At 38.0% G+C, this 17,082-nt stretch overlaps 1 protein-coding gene across 1 annotated transcript in view; it reads right to left on the bottom strand.

Moving 5' to 3' along the window:
* Positions 1–8: 8 nt before the first annotated feature.
* The window catches only part of ITGA2 (integrin subunit alpha 2), a 111,238-nt gene continuing 94,164 nt past the window's right edge, over positions 9–17,082 (bottom strand). Inside the window, exons 21-30 of the mRNA XM_017863362.1 lie at positions 16,312–16,404; positions 15,649–15,725; positions 15,482–15,565; positions 11,874–11,976; positions 10,134–10,244; positions 9,031–9,132; positions 7,289–7,402; positions 3,646–3,735; positions 641–757; positions 9–183 (exon numbers count right to left, since the gene is read on the bottom strand). Of these exons, the coding sequence (XP_017718851.1) occupies positions 103–183; positions 641–757; positions 3,646–3,735; positions 7,289–7,402; positions 9,031–9,132; positions 10,134–10,244; positions 11,874–11,976; positions 15,482–15,565; positions 15,649–15,725; positions 16,312–16,404 (972 nt within the window). The 3' untranslated portion in view covers positions 9–102. The remainder of the gene's footprint in view (positions 184–640; positions 758–3,645; positions 3,736–7,288; positions 7,403–9,030; positions 9,133–10,133; positions 10,245–11,873; positions 11,977–15,481; positions 15,566–15,648; positions 15,726–16,311; positions 16,405–17,082) is intronic.

Below are 17,082 nucleotides of genomic sequence, written 5' to 3'. Positions count from 1 at the left end.
TAAAAAAAAAAAAAAAAAGGGATTTAAAAAGAAATCCATTCACGCAAACAGCAAACTCTGGCTGGGATGCTGCCAGTTCCCATTGCAGGTAGGTCTGCTGGTTCAGCTATTGAGTTCTGTGGTCTCATCAATCTCATCTGGATTTTTGGTCATCTTTTCATATTTTCTTTTGAAAAAGCCAAGCTGTAAAGGTGATGATATAAAAATGTTACCACCCGTGGCTTATTTTGTAAGGTCCCTCTGACTGACTTGGCTGCCCACGTCCTCTGACACACCTCTGGGAATCCCTGAGGCTCTGAAGGGAGGTGTGCAGACTGATGACCTGGTATCTATCACCTGCTAGAAGGAAATTTATATCTAGAGAGCTCAGCTGCATTGCATAAAGCTACATTTTTCAGCGTCTACTTATTTGAAGCTGAACAAAACATGCAGGGCTCTGGATAAAAGGAAAGTTTAAAAGAAGATAAAATCCTTACTGGTTGTTTTTAATGACATGAGTAGGAAATTGTAAACAAACTTGCATTTCTTTTCTCCTTGTGATAGAGAAGGTACCATATAAAACCTGAGGCTGGTGTTTTGTAAGCAAATTCAAGGCTGGCCTTCAGGAGCCCTGTAGTTTAAAATATGAAGCTTTTCTTACCTTCCATAAAATTGCAACCAGAGCTAACAGCAAAAGGATTCCAGCGATTATACTTCCTATTATAACTCCTATTGGTACTTCGGCTTTCTCATCAGGTTTCATTATCATCAGGGGAATCTGGAAATGTCAGTTTACAGTTGAGTTATTTTAATACCACAAAAAAAGTGGGGAGATGGTCTAGTCCAGTTCTCTCATTCTGTAAGTGAAGGTCTACAGCTCTAGAAAGGTGACATGACTTGCTCTTGATGGCGTATCTCAAACACTAGCAGAACAATTTTAGAGAAAATCCTCCTGCAAAGTCCATCCAGCTAAAAAATACAACTTTTCTAGTTTCCCTCCTTTAACTTCATCAATGTCTTGTGGCTACTTCATGCCTGAGAATCTCAGATGCTTATTTTACTTATGAAATAGAAACTTCCATTTCTGGCATACATTCAAATCAAGTGAAAGCATCATCAAGTGAAAGCAAAGAGCTTTGGGGAGAGGAGTCGAAGAAACTCATTAACCCAACTTGATGGTGATGAAACCACAGCTTTGTATTGGGTCTAAAATACTAGTTTCACTTAAACTTCATTCCAAGTTGATATTGTTGGAAAAGTAGAAATAGTATCTCAAGGGTCAAGTTGACCTTTTCAGTGGGAAAGTTGTCTTTGAGGCTACTTAGAATTCTTTATGTCTGCTTCCTGGCAATCTTTGAGATGCTGTAATGGAATGGCTGCCCTGAGTTTTAACAGTAAAACTGTATATTCAGTTTTTAATTAATTAGGGAAAATTTAATTAATTGGGGAAAGAGTCTCAACCATTCTCTTTAGAAAATATTCCTAAAGAGCTATATGTAGAAGCAAAAGAAAGGGATAATATGTATTTTATTTACTTGATTTAACATTAAATTGCAGTGGCAAATGGGCTGCTTTTTGTCATATAATTTATGGGCTGCACTAAACTTGCAGCTGACCTTGGCGACTGTGTTTCTTTTCGTTTGTATCTTCAAGAACTAAAATATATGGCTTGATAAATTTATGAATAAAGTGATGATAAATTCATGTAGCTCACTGCTTAATGGCAGTCATAAGCTTTCTTCTCTCTTTTCCACAGCTTTCTAACCCAAGGAACCACAGATCCCTATGGACCCATGACTATAGCATTTTCTGGATCAGATTTTTAAGTGGGCTAGGGATTCAAATAAATATAACAGACACTTAGAACATGCGAAGTTATTATTTAGGTTAGATACCTTATTCAAAAATTTATCCAAATTGATGTTTAGATTAAAAAGATTTTCATAGACACAACTGAGTAATATTAGGCTGGTGCAAAAGTAATTGCAGTCTTTGATATTAAAAATACTTTTTCTTTACCTTTTTTTTGAGACAATCTTGCTTTGTCATCCAGGATGGTGTGCAGTGGTGCAATCTCAGCTCACTGCAACCTCTGCCTCGCAGGTTCAAGTGGTTCTCCTGCCTCAGCCTCCCGAGTAGCTTTGATTACAGGTGTGTACCACCACACCCAGCTAATTTTTGTATTTTTAGTAGAGACAGGGTTTTACTATGTTGACCAAGCTGGTCTCAAACTCCCAACCTCAGGTGATTCGCCTGCCTCTCAAAGTGTTGGGATTACAGGTTTGAGCCACCGCGCCCAGCCTTTCTTTACTTTTAATGGCAGATACCACACTTACTTTTGCACCTAGTAATTGGCTTCTGTTATTTATTAGTATTGCTCAGAGAAAATCAATAAAAGAAGAATCTAATGGGTTTATTTAAATTGTTCATTTGAATTTCCGATTAATTAACACTGCGTTCTAAAAACGGTCTTCAGTGGAGTTTCACATATTGTCTGAACACTGTTTTTCTAAAGTGAGCTTTTAAAAAAATCTATAATACTTCTCCCCAATGCTAAGTTCATAGCATTTTGAATTTGAAGTTTGCATTTCCTTTGGCTCTATTTCTGATTTTCCAGGCCCTAGTCTCTGAAGAGAGGGTGTGGGCTTTCACTGAGGCTCCTAAACCAGAGGCAGAGAAGTAAGCTCTGTTGTGTGGAATCATTTTTTCTTGGACAAGAGTGGGGCCCCAGTGCTGTGAGCTTCACTCGCAGGCATGGAGTGAGGAGGCCTAGAGTTCATGGGGCCATCACTTTTTGACCAAGTCTGTAGGCTGGAGCAGTGGACTGAGGCCAACTGCCAAGCTGGCCTTGGGGGCAGACTCTTAAACTGGCTTCCAACTCCTAACACAAGCATTGGGAGGAAAATGCTCAGGGCTCTGCCAGCAGATTAGCTGGGCATGGAAATCCCACTATATCTAAACATGGCACAGTCTAACCAGAGATTTAGTGCAAAGGAAAATTATCTCATGCCAGCTTGTGGAACAGAGATCCTTTGTTTTCTGTGAAAGTACATTGCTCTGTAAAAGCTTTTTTTTTTTTTTAAATCAAGGGGAGCATTTATAGTCCTCCAGAACGTAAGATCTAATGAACGGACATGCCACACAGTATCAGTGTCTAGTTGTAAGGAGAACTATTTTTAAAAACCCTCTAATAAATGCATTATTTATTAAGCATGCTTCAGTACCTTTCTTTAAAAATTATTCAAAATACAATTTATGATTTAAATAAGCATAATTAGGTTTTGTGGCCTAAGCTCCAGACCATTTTGTGTAAGCAGGAGGAGAAAGGAAGAACTGGTGCTGCTGGCTTAGTCATGAGAAGAGACACTCTGGAGTCCCAAACAACATAGAGCCCCTTTTGTTGTGCTTCTCACTGGATCACCACTTCTAGGAAAGCCAGCTTTGCTGACATGGGTCGGGGGCATGGAGGAGGGCAAGTATAGCACTGAGCTTTTTAAGTAGCACACACCCTCGCTGAAATCTCAACATAATAAACATCAGATCTTTAAAGTTTTAGTAAGATGTTTCTACATACATGTAGGTGAGAAGAGTGACTATTCCGGGCTTTTAGAAATAGAATGCCTATCACAGACCCTGAGGCTCACAGGGAAGGTGTGATATGCTCACCGTAACAGTGTTATCTTCGATCACGTATATCTCAGGGTTATAGGTGTTGATTTCTGCAGCTGCCGTTAGCTGTACTGTCTGGAACGTTGACTGGAACATAAAGGAATATGTTTTATGCTAGCAGCAGAAAATGCAGAAAAGCTGGCATGCTTATGATTTACATATTTATTTCCTGGTGGAATGTGACAAGAGCAAACAGTTCTGAAGACCTGTCCAGAATCTGTGTGTGTTTAAACCAGTGCTGTGTAACAGGACTGCCCATCAGAAATACCTAGGGTAATTTTAAGACATGTAGATGCCTGCACCTTGCCACCACAAATCTACTCTTTGGGGTGGAACCAAGACATGAGTGGGTTAAAATATCTCCCTGAGGAGATCTGAACTTGAGAACTGGGTTGAAAAACGAGGATTTAAAAATGAACTTTTTTAACTTGGAAGATCATAGTTTAGATTTTTTTAAAAATAAAGTTTATAACATGAGAGAAAATTGTAAACTTGGCATCTTTGTATACTTACCTGAACAAGTCACACAATGGAATGGAAAACCGACATTTAAAAGGGAAGAGAATTTTCCTTCTGGGTACATGTGTATAAAGTAATACTGTTTGAAAGTAAACTTGAATTTGACCACCCATGGCCCTGAACCTTTCGGCTTGTTATATCACATCAGTATAACTTCAGATTTCCTATCTAAGTGTTTCTATCACATAACACTTAATTTGGGGCAGGTATGTAGGAAGGATATTTTATGCTGCTGTTACTGGTAACTTCCTAATTCAAAATAACTTTACATTCATTCCTCCATCTAGTTACAGAAAAAGAGCCTAGTTTTCAGCCAGGCACAATGGCTTATATGCATAATCCCAGCACTTTGGGAGGCTGAGGGGGGTAGATTACCTGAGGTCAGGAGTTCAAGACCGGTCTGGTCAATATGGCGAAACCCCTTCTCTACTAAAGAATATAAAAAATTAGCTGGGTGTGATGGTGGGCGCCTGTAATCCCAGCGACTTGGGAGGCTGAGGCAGGAGAATCACTTGAACCCGGGAGGCGGAGGTTGCAGTGAGCTGAGATCAAGCCACTGCACTCCAGCCTGGGCAACAGAGCAAGGCTCGTCTAAAAAAAACAAGGTCTATTTTTCAATAGAAACATTATTGATGTGTCTATTTCACTATTTTCTCTATATTAGGTCTGATGCTACTGTAAAGTAGAATGCAGTGCTCAGATGTTAGAGCTGCTTTCACATGATGTGGCTACTAGGACTCAGTTTTTCTGGTTACTAGGGCACATTATTGGACATACTCTATGAGGTAATTTACTAAACAATATCTGGGAGCCAGAAAGACTGTATTTCCAAAAACTGAGCATTTTATTTCCTTTCCACTGGCTCAGTCTCTGGTTACTGTTAATTTTCTCAAGATAGATGACTAGATCAGAAATTAACCATGCTCACCAGTCTCTTAAACATATTATTGGGGGAAACATTAAGAGTATTGATAATGGTTTAAGTTTAAGAAAAAAACTGGCAGTTAAGTAAATACTGGTTTCATAATCCCCAAAGACTAAAGATGAAAGAATTTTTCTTATAGCATTCTCAAAATAGGCCCTTCTCACAGGCACACAATATCCTACTTATTAACACAAGGTTAGTAAGTAGAGGTAGGCATGCCACACACATCTGGAGAGTGAAGGAACGCACCTGCTAGCATTCAACAAGACTTCTCCTTACAAATGGCAGCAACTCTATCAATTTGGAGGCCTGATCAATCACTTTGTAATGAAATTACTTGAAATGTTAAGTTGCCTTGCACTACATCAGAGAAAGGGTAGCATCAGAGAAAGGCAGTGCATCAATGGGTTCAAATACAGGAAATGAAATCCATACTTCAGACTGGACCTCCTAAGTGGTCTGAGAAACATGCACTTTGCTGCTTTAAATTGCTGGAAGCAAGGTGAGGATAAACATTTGACTTTTCATGAAGGAGGAAGATATGTAGGACTTGACACCAATCCTTGTATGTCACTTGACATACCTTGACATCTCAAGGGTGTTTCCTTAGTTTAATCACCATAGCCACATTAAAGCGGCATAAATACTACACTTTCTAGGAAGTTTGCTCCCAGAAATAAACTACCGCTTCTGAAGATCGTTGGGAAGGTACTTTAAAAAGTCTCACAGTTAAAATGATGTAGTGTTAAACTCGAGAAAATCCAAATGTGTTTTACAGAGCTGGCATGCATGCATTTTGATGTGCAACAGTCAGTGTTCCTTCCAGTTGGCAAAATTTGCTCTGAAAATATTTGTTCCTCAAATCCAAGGAGCCAAGAACCAATGGAGCAAAACTAAGCACCACACGGCAGCAGCTGGGAAGGTGGTAGAACTAACAGCACTCTTTACATCTTAAGGGACCTAGAATTGTCCTGAAGGCTTGAAACAACTGTAACTAACAAGAAAACAAAGTAAAAGCAAGCAAGCCAGAAGAAATATTCAACTCCTCACTTTCCCATTCCCCAGTTCTGCATTTTTTCTAACTTTTACTATTCATTTTTATTCCATGTCTTTATCCAAGAATATTACTTATATTTGACTCCAGGGATGAGTTTGGAGGGTGCTGAGTTCTCCAGTTTTATAAAACTCTATAGCAGGAAGTGGGTTTATTGAAGAGATCATGAAATGGTAAAAGCAAAAAAAAAAAAAAAAAAAAAAAAAAAAAAAAAAAAAAAAAAAATGAGTAGCGTTTGGCTGTAAGCACCTTGGGAACAGATTTATTTGTTAAAAAAAAAAAAAAAAAAAAAATTAGTAAGAGCTACAAAGGTCCCCAGGAGGTTTCAGACTAATTTCTGTTTTTCTTCCTCAGTTGGAGCTCATGTCAGTAAAAGGAATGCTAGCCACACAAGCAGTCCAATTTAAGGAGGCCTGTCTATCCTTATATTTTTTCATGCCAGATTGAAATTCTGGCTACCAAAATCCCTGCTGAAAGCAAATATCACTAGAGCAGATTCACAGTTGCCATATGGAAAAACAACAACAACAACAACAATGACATTGTTTTGGCTTTTTCTTCAAACTTTTCATGGGGATTGAGATGACTTAGAAAGTCATGTGCCCACTGGGCTCTTCCATCAGGGGAGGTAAAACAGGAGAGCAGGGTGATGACCTGGCTGTAATATAGGAAGACATATCCTTATGCTAGATTCATCTACTGGGTGGTTTGAGATCAATCATACAATTAACTGAGAGCTCAAGGAGTGAGGCAGAGCACAGGCACTTTGATTTGGGTGTGGCAGAGGAGACTGGGAAGATGGAGAGTGGGTAAGTCCTAGAGCGGGACAAAGCAGGCTGCCTGTTGTAGCCCAGGGCCTCAGAGATGACCTTGACACCATTCCCATCGATGTGGTAGGTCGCATGGAGTCTGAGAAACAGACCCTTTCACAAGTACCCCAGGTGACTCTGAGGCACTATGACAAATTGGATGAGCATTGGAAAGGGATGGAAGTGTGCTGCCTTCCAGGGTGAAATGCTCTGGGTGATTTGGCCACTGCAGACATTAGCTAGAATACTTGTTTTGTCAAAGGGAAGAACTTGTCAGTGCAGCCTTACATTTCCTTGCTGTTGATAAATCTAACAAATAAAACTGATACTTACTGATGCAAAAGTCCCGTTCCAAATTCTTGTAGTCACATTAACAAAGTATTCTCCTTTCATGTGAAGGTCTTTCAACCAGCAGGTAACATTACTACAGGAAGCAGTTCTGCAGTTCTTATAGTATGGAGTCAAAGGTAAAAGAGAGAGAAAGTTAGTAGGAGTTAAAAATAAATGCTAAAATTTTAAAGATAGATAAAACCCAGTGCTGGGATGCATCTAGGGAAACAGACAATCTCATGAGCTATTAGTAGTTCTAACCCTCCTGCCCTCCTTCAAGGGATTTTGGAACTATATCTCAAAATGTACAAAGCGCACACCCTTTGCCCCATCCATTTCCTGTCTGTATAGACAGCCTCAGGGGATAATCAGCAATGTGTGGAACAAAGTATGCCAAGCCTGTTTATTGCACTACTATTTCTAAGAGTAAAAGACCTAAAACCCAACCCCCCCAAACTGTAACTTGTTTATCAACAATATACTAGTTAAATAAATTATTAAACATACACAAAATGTACTACAATTTTGTCATTAAACCTAATGACAGACTCCCTAGATTTTAAGAAAAGTTGACAGAAAGAGGATCAGTGGTTCCAAGGGCTAGTGGGGCGGGTGGAATGAATAAGCAGAGCACCGATTATGTGGAGGGCAGTGAATATACACTGTATGATACTATAGTGGTGGATACATGTCATTTTACATTTGTCAAATTCCACAGCATGGATTTTAACAAGAGTGAACCCTAATGTAAACTATGGATTTTGGTTGATAATGATACATTAATGTAGTTTCATCAATTGTAACAAGTATACCACTCTGGTGCAGGATTTTGATAGTGGGGGAGGCTGTGTGGGACGGGGTATATGGGAAACTTCTGGACTTTCCACTCAATTCTTCCATGAACTTAAAACTGCATTAAAAAATGAAGTGATTAATTGAAAATCTATGACATATTGACTATGTTCCAGGCCAAAATGTAGCATGGCCCACTTCCGTTACAGCATGCATTTACCTATTTGTAGATTAATACACATTAAAAGAAACATAATTTTATTCTTCTGGTTTCCTGTTTTCCCCATCCTTCACAAAATAAAACAATCGCAATCAGAGAAAACCAGGAGAATTCCAATACTGTTCATAGGGGAGAGCTGTGGTTTGTTTAGGAGTTATTGCTTACCAAAGGTTTACTTATTTCAATATTTAATATGTGCCAAGCACCATGCCAGATGCTAGACTCGTCTCTTTCCCAAAGAAGCAGGCATAGCTTGACAGCAGGAAATAACAAAATATTGGAAAACAAAGAAGTGCAGCAGCATATTTCACAGCTAAATAAAAAACATCAGTATTATGTGGAAGGGGGATTTAAAGGGCTTCTCTGTAGCACACACTCAGTTCCTTCACAGCTCTTTGCCTTATTTCCAAAGTGCACAATGCATAAACACAATAGCTTCACATGAGTTTTTCTGATGTCATGAAATCTGGAACTTGTATTTTATAAGAAGTGGCATAAGATAATTCCAGTAACCTAGATTTGAACACGTATTAGGTTGGTGCAGAAGTAATTGTGGGTTTCAAAACCGTATTTACTTTTGCACAACCTAATGTTTTCTAAGTCTTGACTCATATAAGCATCACAGTCAAAATAAGTAAGCTCTATGATATCAGTTGGTAGGAGAAAAGCAGCGTCCTGATCACAGGTGAAATAAATGAGTGAGGGGAGCTTTCACACGTTAACTTGTCCTCACCAATTCTTTGGTGTGCCTGAAATTTTCACTTTTGAAAGATACAGAAGATGTTTGTCCTATTTTCAGTGGATTGATATCTGCATTACAACTGATGTCACCAGCCTATAAAAGAAGAACACCTGATCAGACTTCAGAAACAAAACAGTTTATAATGTTCCTTTCAACATGTTAGGAAATCCTCCTGTCACTTGTAGGGGCCTGGGAAGGGCTGTTAGGATTCTTTCAATGACACTGACCTGGCCACACTTCATATAATTGCCAGGTGAACATGAAGTATTTAAATGCTCCTGATGTGAACTGATGAGGTGGGCTAGGTTCTTATAGCCCACATATGATGAGGCAAATCTGTAATAGCTAAACACTGTGAATAATTCAGGGTAATTTTCTCTGGAACATTTTAGGATTTTGATTTTCCTGTAGCCCCCTATGCACACTACAGGAATAAAGCAACTATTGAATAATACAACTGTTGGACTGAAGATGAGCCAATGTCAAGGGGTTTGGCTACAGCTGTGCTTGTCAGCCCAGGATGCGTGCTAGAACCACGGGGTGGATGGAGTGGGGTGGTTAAAGAAAACCCTAGTGTAAGAATCTTATCCCTAGAGATTCTGATTTAATTACCTGGGTTAGGTCTGGGCACTCTTATTTAAAAGAGCAAACAGAGGGATTAAAATGAACAGCCAGGGTTGAGTATTACCAGGAGAAAGTCCAAGCTGGCTGCTTGAAGACCAGCTCCTCACTGCAGCTGTGAAGACCTGCTATGCTTCCCATACAGGTTCAGCCTCTCACTTCCCAGCCTGCACAGGGCCTGTCAAAGTCAGATCTTCACCTGGCCAAAATGGGGTTTTTGGAATAATTTCTGCCACCTGCAATTCCCTAGACTCAAACATTTGTTTTCTTGTAACAATATTCTTCTTCTGATATGAAATTAACTGCTAGTCAGTTGGCACCTGGGCTGCATAAGAGTTACCGTCTGTTTCTCATCCGTAAAGTGTCAGACATGATCACCCTAATCTCATGGGTTATTTCCATCTTGAAAGTGCATATTTTTTAGGCAATGGCCTAAAAACTCTTAGGCCTAAAAACTCTTTTGTAATCTTTACCTTGTCTGTTTGCACCCCAGTTAGGTACATCAGTGGGTTCTTTTCTTTGGTATATTGAGGGATGTGGATGATTACAGTTGCCATGCTTACTGGAACACTTCCTGTTGTTACCTACGTAGAGAATAAAACGTGCCAGTACTGCAAAAGGATGTACGTGATGCAAGGAAATTCACCAGTAACCCCTGTGTTGATGAAGGGCAACTATGAGGTGGTAAGATTGAGTCCAAATGAAAGTGAGCCATCACTTTATAGTCACACTTCAAGGCTCTGTGTCTCACCTCTTAAAACACATTTATGCCAGAGGTTGCATTTTTTTTTAAATTTCAATCATACCTTGGCGATGACCTTGAGCAGTAGGATATAAGTAACTCCCACATGCTTCGTGTTCCAATAATGGAACAGTAGGCATAAATGGCTCAACGGAAAAAAACTCAACATCTACAATGTTAATGGGTAAGTAATTTGTGACTTACAAGACATGTGGTATAAATGGTTAAAAATGGCATCTGTGGAGTTGGGCTGCCAGGGTGTGCTGTCCCAGTCTGCTGCTGATTAGCAGTGTGGCTTGGGCAAGGAACTTGACCTCTCTGTGCTTTTCTTATTTGTAAAATAAAGATGATCAGAAATTCAGTAGGAATGTGCTGGCACAGGGCACTTGTACAGTATCTGTTCTCACTGGTGGGGGTTTCTGTTCTAATTGGCCAGGGCTCATACCCAACTGGTTATTTAAATATTTTAAATAACATCCCTGGAAATAATACCAAGCTCAAAACTGATCTGGAAACTAAATGGGATAACATATGTAAAGCACTTGATACAACAGCTGGTACTTATTACACACTCTATGAATGTTATTACTAGTACTCCAATAGATGCCCCATTAAAGAATGTAGTTGCCAAATACCATCCACATTTTATAAATTCTATTATAGTATCTAGATCATAAAGATTCTTCTAAAGATTTTTTTATCACAAAATTGCAGGGTTGCAACCATGTAACAAACTAGTGAGAAATGAACAAAACAAAAAAATGGTATTGACTTAGGATAGTGGATAAATTCTTTTTACTTTCCAAAGTTATTTAATTTTATTACATTATAAAATAGTTATTCTTTCACAAATTAATTTATCTTCATATATCTGGTAGTAATCTTTAGATTAATGATTGCTTACTAACAGTAAATAGAATTTGGTTCAAAATATTTTAGATACTACCTAGTATTACTGTACAGATTTGTATACAAAAGGAAAACTCAAACAGAAGTGGTCTCTAAGGATAAATTGACATAATAATTATATTCCAAATACTTTTACCCACAGCAATACCTTTATAGTAATACTCTGTTGGTTAATATTGAACATTTGCCTTCAAAATATATCAATTATCTCTTACCCAAGACACATAACTATGCACAAAGCCCAGTTGTTTACTTATCTATGATCTAGCCTATTGGTTATCAAAGTATGGCACCTGGACCAGCAGCATAAGCATCACCTGGGAGCTTGTTAGATACGCAAATGTATAGGCCCACCCCAGACCTACTGAATCTGAAACCCTGGAGATAAAGCCCAGCATCTGTGTTTTCACAATTCCTCCAGGTGATTTTAATGCACACCCAAGTTTGAGAACCACAGATGTATTTCAATTTCTTTTTACTTTTTCCTTTTATTTCCAGACTAATTTTTTTTTTTCTTCTCGCTTTCTCCTGGATTTGCCATCCTTATGACAGGCTTACCAACCTTCAGGGAGAAGATGAATTTTGGACCAATATCTTCAAAACTGTGCACGATTGAAGGAACATTCCCATCCGAAGAGATTTCATAAAAATTTATGTTGGTAGATCTGTTGGATGATGTTTGTAAAGCCAGATATTTTAGTTTGCTTTTGTTCTTGAAGGTTAATATTTCTTTTATTTAAGTATCTTATAGCTTAGGTTAAAATAAATTTTACTTTACTTACAAAGGCACCAAATCAAAAGAAATGCTTGTTATGGGCTTATGGTCCAATGTATGTTTCTAAGACTAACATAAGTTCCTTTCAAAACATATTTCTTTGTGGACTTTCTGCTAAGAGTTTGTGCATTATATGTCTACCAATTGTCAAGTTTCTAAATAAGTACAAAAGTATTACTTTAGAATTGACAGTAGAAGTCTTTCCAAGATTACTGTTACATTGACTAGCATGTTAACATAGTAGACAGTCAGTACTTGTTGGTTGAATAAATGGATTTATAAGCCAGGGGTTTTCACCTTGCTGTGGCTAAAATGTCATAACAGGGTATTGAGCACCTTCAGTGTTCATTACTGGATGCCTGTATTATTCATTCTTCCTATCCTTCTTTAGTTGCAAACCAATTCAAATGGTTTAGTCTGAATGGGGTTGGTCAAATCTGTTTCTACCATTAGTGTAGAGACCACCTTTAAGATGGCTGACCCAGAGGTTTTAGTATTCTGGACCTAAAGACACTGGATTGATCTTAACTTCTTTGCTTAAGATTGTCAACAAAGTTCTGCAAGCAAAGTGATGATGAGATCAGAGAAACCCTCATAGGACCACTCAGACTAGAATGAAACTGGGGACCTCCCCTCTCCTCACTCATTTCTGGGGCTCTGAGGTGGGATTCCAACTAGGGTAGCTTCTTTGGGTTGGGGATTAAGGTATGAGTGGTGAGGGTAGGGGTCTGAGAACACTGTGCATATCCTTTCCATTTATTCCCACTGGACAATTTATGTTAATTATAGAATGTTAATTCTATTTCTTAAAAACTTGGGGTGGGCATTTTCTGAAGTAGAATTTTTTTGGGTTTCTCTACTAAAACCTTGTCTTTCCCTCTTTTATGCCTTAACGAATTTTTTCCAAATCCATAAAAGTAAAATATGTCATAGGGAGACTTGAGTGGATGTATTTGTCAAGGTTATATATGAGAGGAAACAATGATTTGTCAGCCTGACATGGAAAATGGGAAAACTGACTAGGATTTGAAACAGAAAGCTTGGATGTGTGTGCATGAATTATTTCCTATGCCTTCCAGAAGATCTTTGTGTGAGATCCTAAATGGGGCCAATTTCTAAATTAATATGGTCTCTCTTTGCATTTTAAAGAGATCTGACACTTTTCCATTTGTTACTTAAGTGTTCCTTAGGCTACTTAAGTGTTGATCAATATATTTATAATAGTAGTTACCTATACTCAGGGGGATCCTGCTTCAGAAATAATACTATTATCGCTATTTCTACCCATCTTTTTTTTACAGTATAACTGTACAGTTATACAGTATCAAAGTTGTTGCTAAGAAATACACTACGTTACTGGGTAGGATTTTTTTTTCAAAAGTTTGTAAAGATGTTTGTTAAATTTTTTTGCAGCATTGCTTGTGATGGTTAAACCAAACAAAATAAAAATGCAAAGCAACCAAATATCTTGTTAATATTGAACTGGTTATATAAATTATGATCCAGTCAGAACTGGAATAAGTTGGGTCCGTATGTCCTCATATGAAAACTTTTCTAAGATTATGTAAAATGCAAGGTATAGAAGAGTGTTTTAGCATTCCTTTTGGGTAATACAATGTGCATGTGTGTGTGTATATGTGTGTGTGTGTGTGTGTGTGTGTGTGTGTGTTATATGCATATATCCTGGTAGATAAGCAACCCTGTATCTGGAAGATATTCTGAAAAGTCTTGTTAGTCCCCTATGGGGAGTGGCACTAGGGAAGGTGGGGAGGGATGACCTCTCACTGTGTATCTTTCTCTAATGTTTGGGTTTTCTAGGTAGTAGGATTAGAAGCCATTTTAGCTTTTGTCCTTTATAATTCTCTATGTTAATGTTTTTGAGGATATATTTTAAAGAACATTAGAATATATTTGAATTCAAGTTGCCATTACAAAAATACATGCCTAATATGATAATTAGTAAAAGTAAAGTATCATTTCAATCTTATATTTATTTCATTCTTAAAATCTGGGAAAATATTGGCCATTGTAGGACAGTAGAATAATAAAAAGACTGTATTGACAAAAAATATTTAGAAGAAAGGATCAATATAAGAAGGAAAAAATTCAAGTAATGTGGTAACATCAATTTGGGTTGGTTGCATTTGTTTTCAATGTCTTATTTTAGCAAGTGGGGATCCTTTGAAGTCTGCAGTTACTGATGACTTTTTCAGAGATGTATTATTTGGACTGTATTTTGCTTCTGCTTGTGCTGTTTGCAACTCACTTGATACAGAAGCATTCTTTTCATCTTTGCTCTTTGGCTCAAGCTCTAGACATGATGACATATTTTCCTTTTTGTTTTTGCTCAGAGAACTATTGAATGATCTACAGATTCCATGCTCTTAGGGGCTGGGGTGATTGTGGTAGAAATTAGGCAAACCTGCTGTCACTGGATTTCTTGGGAAAGTGCTGCAGTGTGCTATTCAGGGGTCATTGATCTGTGCTGGGAAGCTGTCCTAGTGCTTCACCAGCTAGAGAACTCTGTCTGGCTCCCAGGCCTGTAGGAGGGCATCATCTGGGCCCAGTGTACCTGCACAACTGTGCCCCAGTTTGTCTGCCATGAACTCACTTTATTTCTGAGTTAAAGTGATATCAATCTATTAGAACCTGTGAAATGTGGATGTTACCCACTTCCCAAGACACCCGTCCCCCTGAACAATTAAAGACAGCTGGTATCAACCAGTAACATTTACACCACTGCTCTCAGGTTTGCCTGCTTTGGGCAGGTAAAAACAGGGAACAAAGCATTTCTTTATGGATGACCTCCTTTGGTAAAAACCTCATCTCCTCCTGGCTGGAAGAAAACCCTAATCTGATATGTTAGGAATTTTTCACTCAGAAACTAGACTTGATCTAGTTTCAATATTTGAATATTTAAACCGTGACTAGATTCAATATTTATTGTGGAACTACTGTGTGTAAAACATTGTGCTTGGGGCCTCAATGTCCAGGAATGGGGATACCGCTTGAGATCTCATATACAATGGGAAGCAGGCAGTGAGAAGAAAGTGCAGACAACTCTCAGGACCTTTGAGAGTTCTGTTTCAACATTTTGAGAATGTTTGCAGCTACTCAGAGGGCCTGCAATGTGAAGTGTGCCTGTGATGTGTGGCTACAGGGATCTTTCTCTGCCTTTCTGGGCTGTTCTCATTAGTTTAATAAACCTAATGGGTCACTCAAGGTTTTCCTAGGGACTGATATGTCTGTGGACTTCTATTTTAGTTGACAAGAATTTTAATTCAAATTCTTCAGTTAAGAATGAGCATACAGAGGACTTTTTTTAGCTATGAGCCAAAAATCTTCTGATCTAGAGTTGGTGTTAGTGATAACAGGTTACCCACTGCTTCACCTACCTTGTTAAGTGAATTTCAGCATCGTACAGGAGAGGAATTTTGAGGTTGACCAAATTATCAGCCTTGTTTTCTTCTTGGCTTTCACTATAGAAAGAAACATTAGGAAATTACTTAAAGAGAAATATAAAGCTATCCATCATTCCATTGATGACTTCATTATGTTTTACCTTAAGGCTTGGAAACTGAGAGATGCCTGATTCTGAAGGTTTTGAAGATTGAAGTCGAAGTTAATAGTAAAGGTCACCTAAAGACAAAATTAAAATTTCTCAGTCTATGATGCTTCATACTCAGGGGTCAATGTTAAAAAAAAAAAAATGCTTCCCATAAAAGTAAACTCACTCAAATTTGATTCTGAATTTTATATACCTTAAGTTTTCCAATTTGTAGAATATCTTTATTTGTCCACCTTGTTTTACTATGCTTCACATTAGAATTAGAGAAGCTTGACTTCCAAGTGACACATGTAAGTTATCCAGGTGCATATACCTGTCTGAATTTAGAAGCTATGAGCTGATGTGAAACTTGTTAACAGGGGTTAATAAATGATCTCCGTGACTCTGTGTATAGTGTTTTGACCAATGTTGCGTGACATATTTACACAAAAGGAACCTTCCATATTGTGTGTACCTTTTGGAATGAATTGCATGGAGAAAATCCCATTTTTATTAATAATTTAAAGAAAACATTCAGATATTGAAAACTTCCCCTAAGTATGTAGCCAGTTATTTTGTGATGCCTATCAAATGATGATAGCAGGATGTTATGTTGGTAAATCAGCATATGTGCTGAGGAGGGCTTGTATGGACTGGAGGATGAAATGCAAGTTGTACCTGTTGTTCTCTCTTTAAAGCAGGGTAGCCTACATCACAGGCAACAGACTTCTGAGATGCAGCCACCTGGCATGTTACTTCTGTCCCATCAACCTGAACAAGACCAAGGAAACAACAATGATCAATTGGCATATAACATTTGGCTGTGTATGCACACACCTGGTGAAAGAGGTATAGTGACATTTTAGCAGTAAGGTTGGCTCATACTGAAATAATTTATTATCCCTCAAGACTTGAAATTTTATACTGCCCAGGTGGCTAATATACTATTTTTACTGCTAGCCCTAAAGATACCTAGGACATCCAACAAACCAAAGAAAAGATTAAATACTGTATTTTTTTCCCCAGAAAAAAATAGTAAAATAGTTTTTAGATTTCAGATGCACAAATAGCTTTAATTCAGTATTTTAAAATGCTGACTTTAGGAATATGTTTTCTCAATTTATTTGAAGCATTTTCAAGAGAAGAAAATAAAATCATATATTGGTGTTTGTATTTTAAATAATTTGAAGGTTTTTTTTTTTCTTTTTCTTAGTTTTCTTCAGGTTTGTTCCCCCCCTTTAAAAGAAATAGTTGCCACTTGGCACAGGATGTTTAAACAGCAAGGTCAGGTTAGGTTTAGAACTCTAAGCCTATTAAGATCACATTAACTTTAAATTAAATGAAATCATTGTTTAATCCTTTAATCAAGTAGTTCATTTGGAAAATCTCAGCTTTTCCTTCTCTCCCTTTTTTCTTCATCACTTGGTGGTAGGGGAGGGACCAGGGAGC

Source organism: Rhinopithecus bieti, unplaced genomic scaffold (genome assembly GCF_001698545.2).
Source record: "Rhinopithecus bieti isolate Rb0 unplaced genomic scaffold, ASM169854v2 scaffold_65209, whole genome shotgun sequence".
NCBI classification, from domain to species: Eukaryota; Metazoa; Chordata; class Mammalia; order Primates; family Cercopithecidae; genus Rhinopithecus; species Rhinopithecus bieti.
The sequence above is the reverse complement of the archived record's forward strand: the minus strand, read 5'-3'. Positions and strand labels throughout refer to the sequence as shown.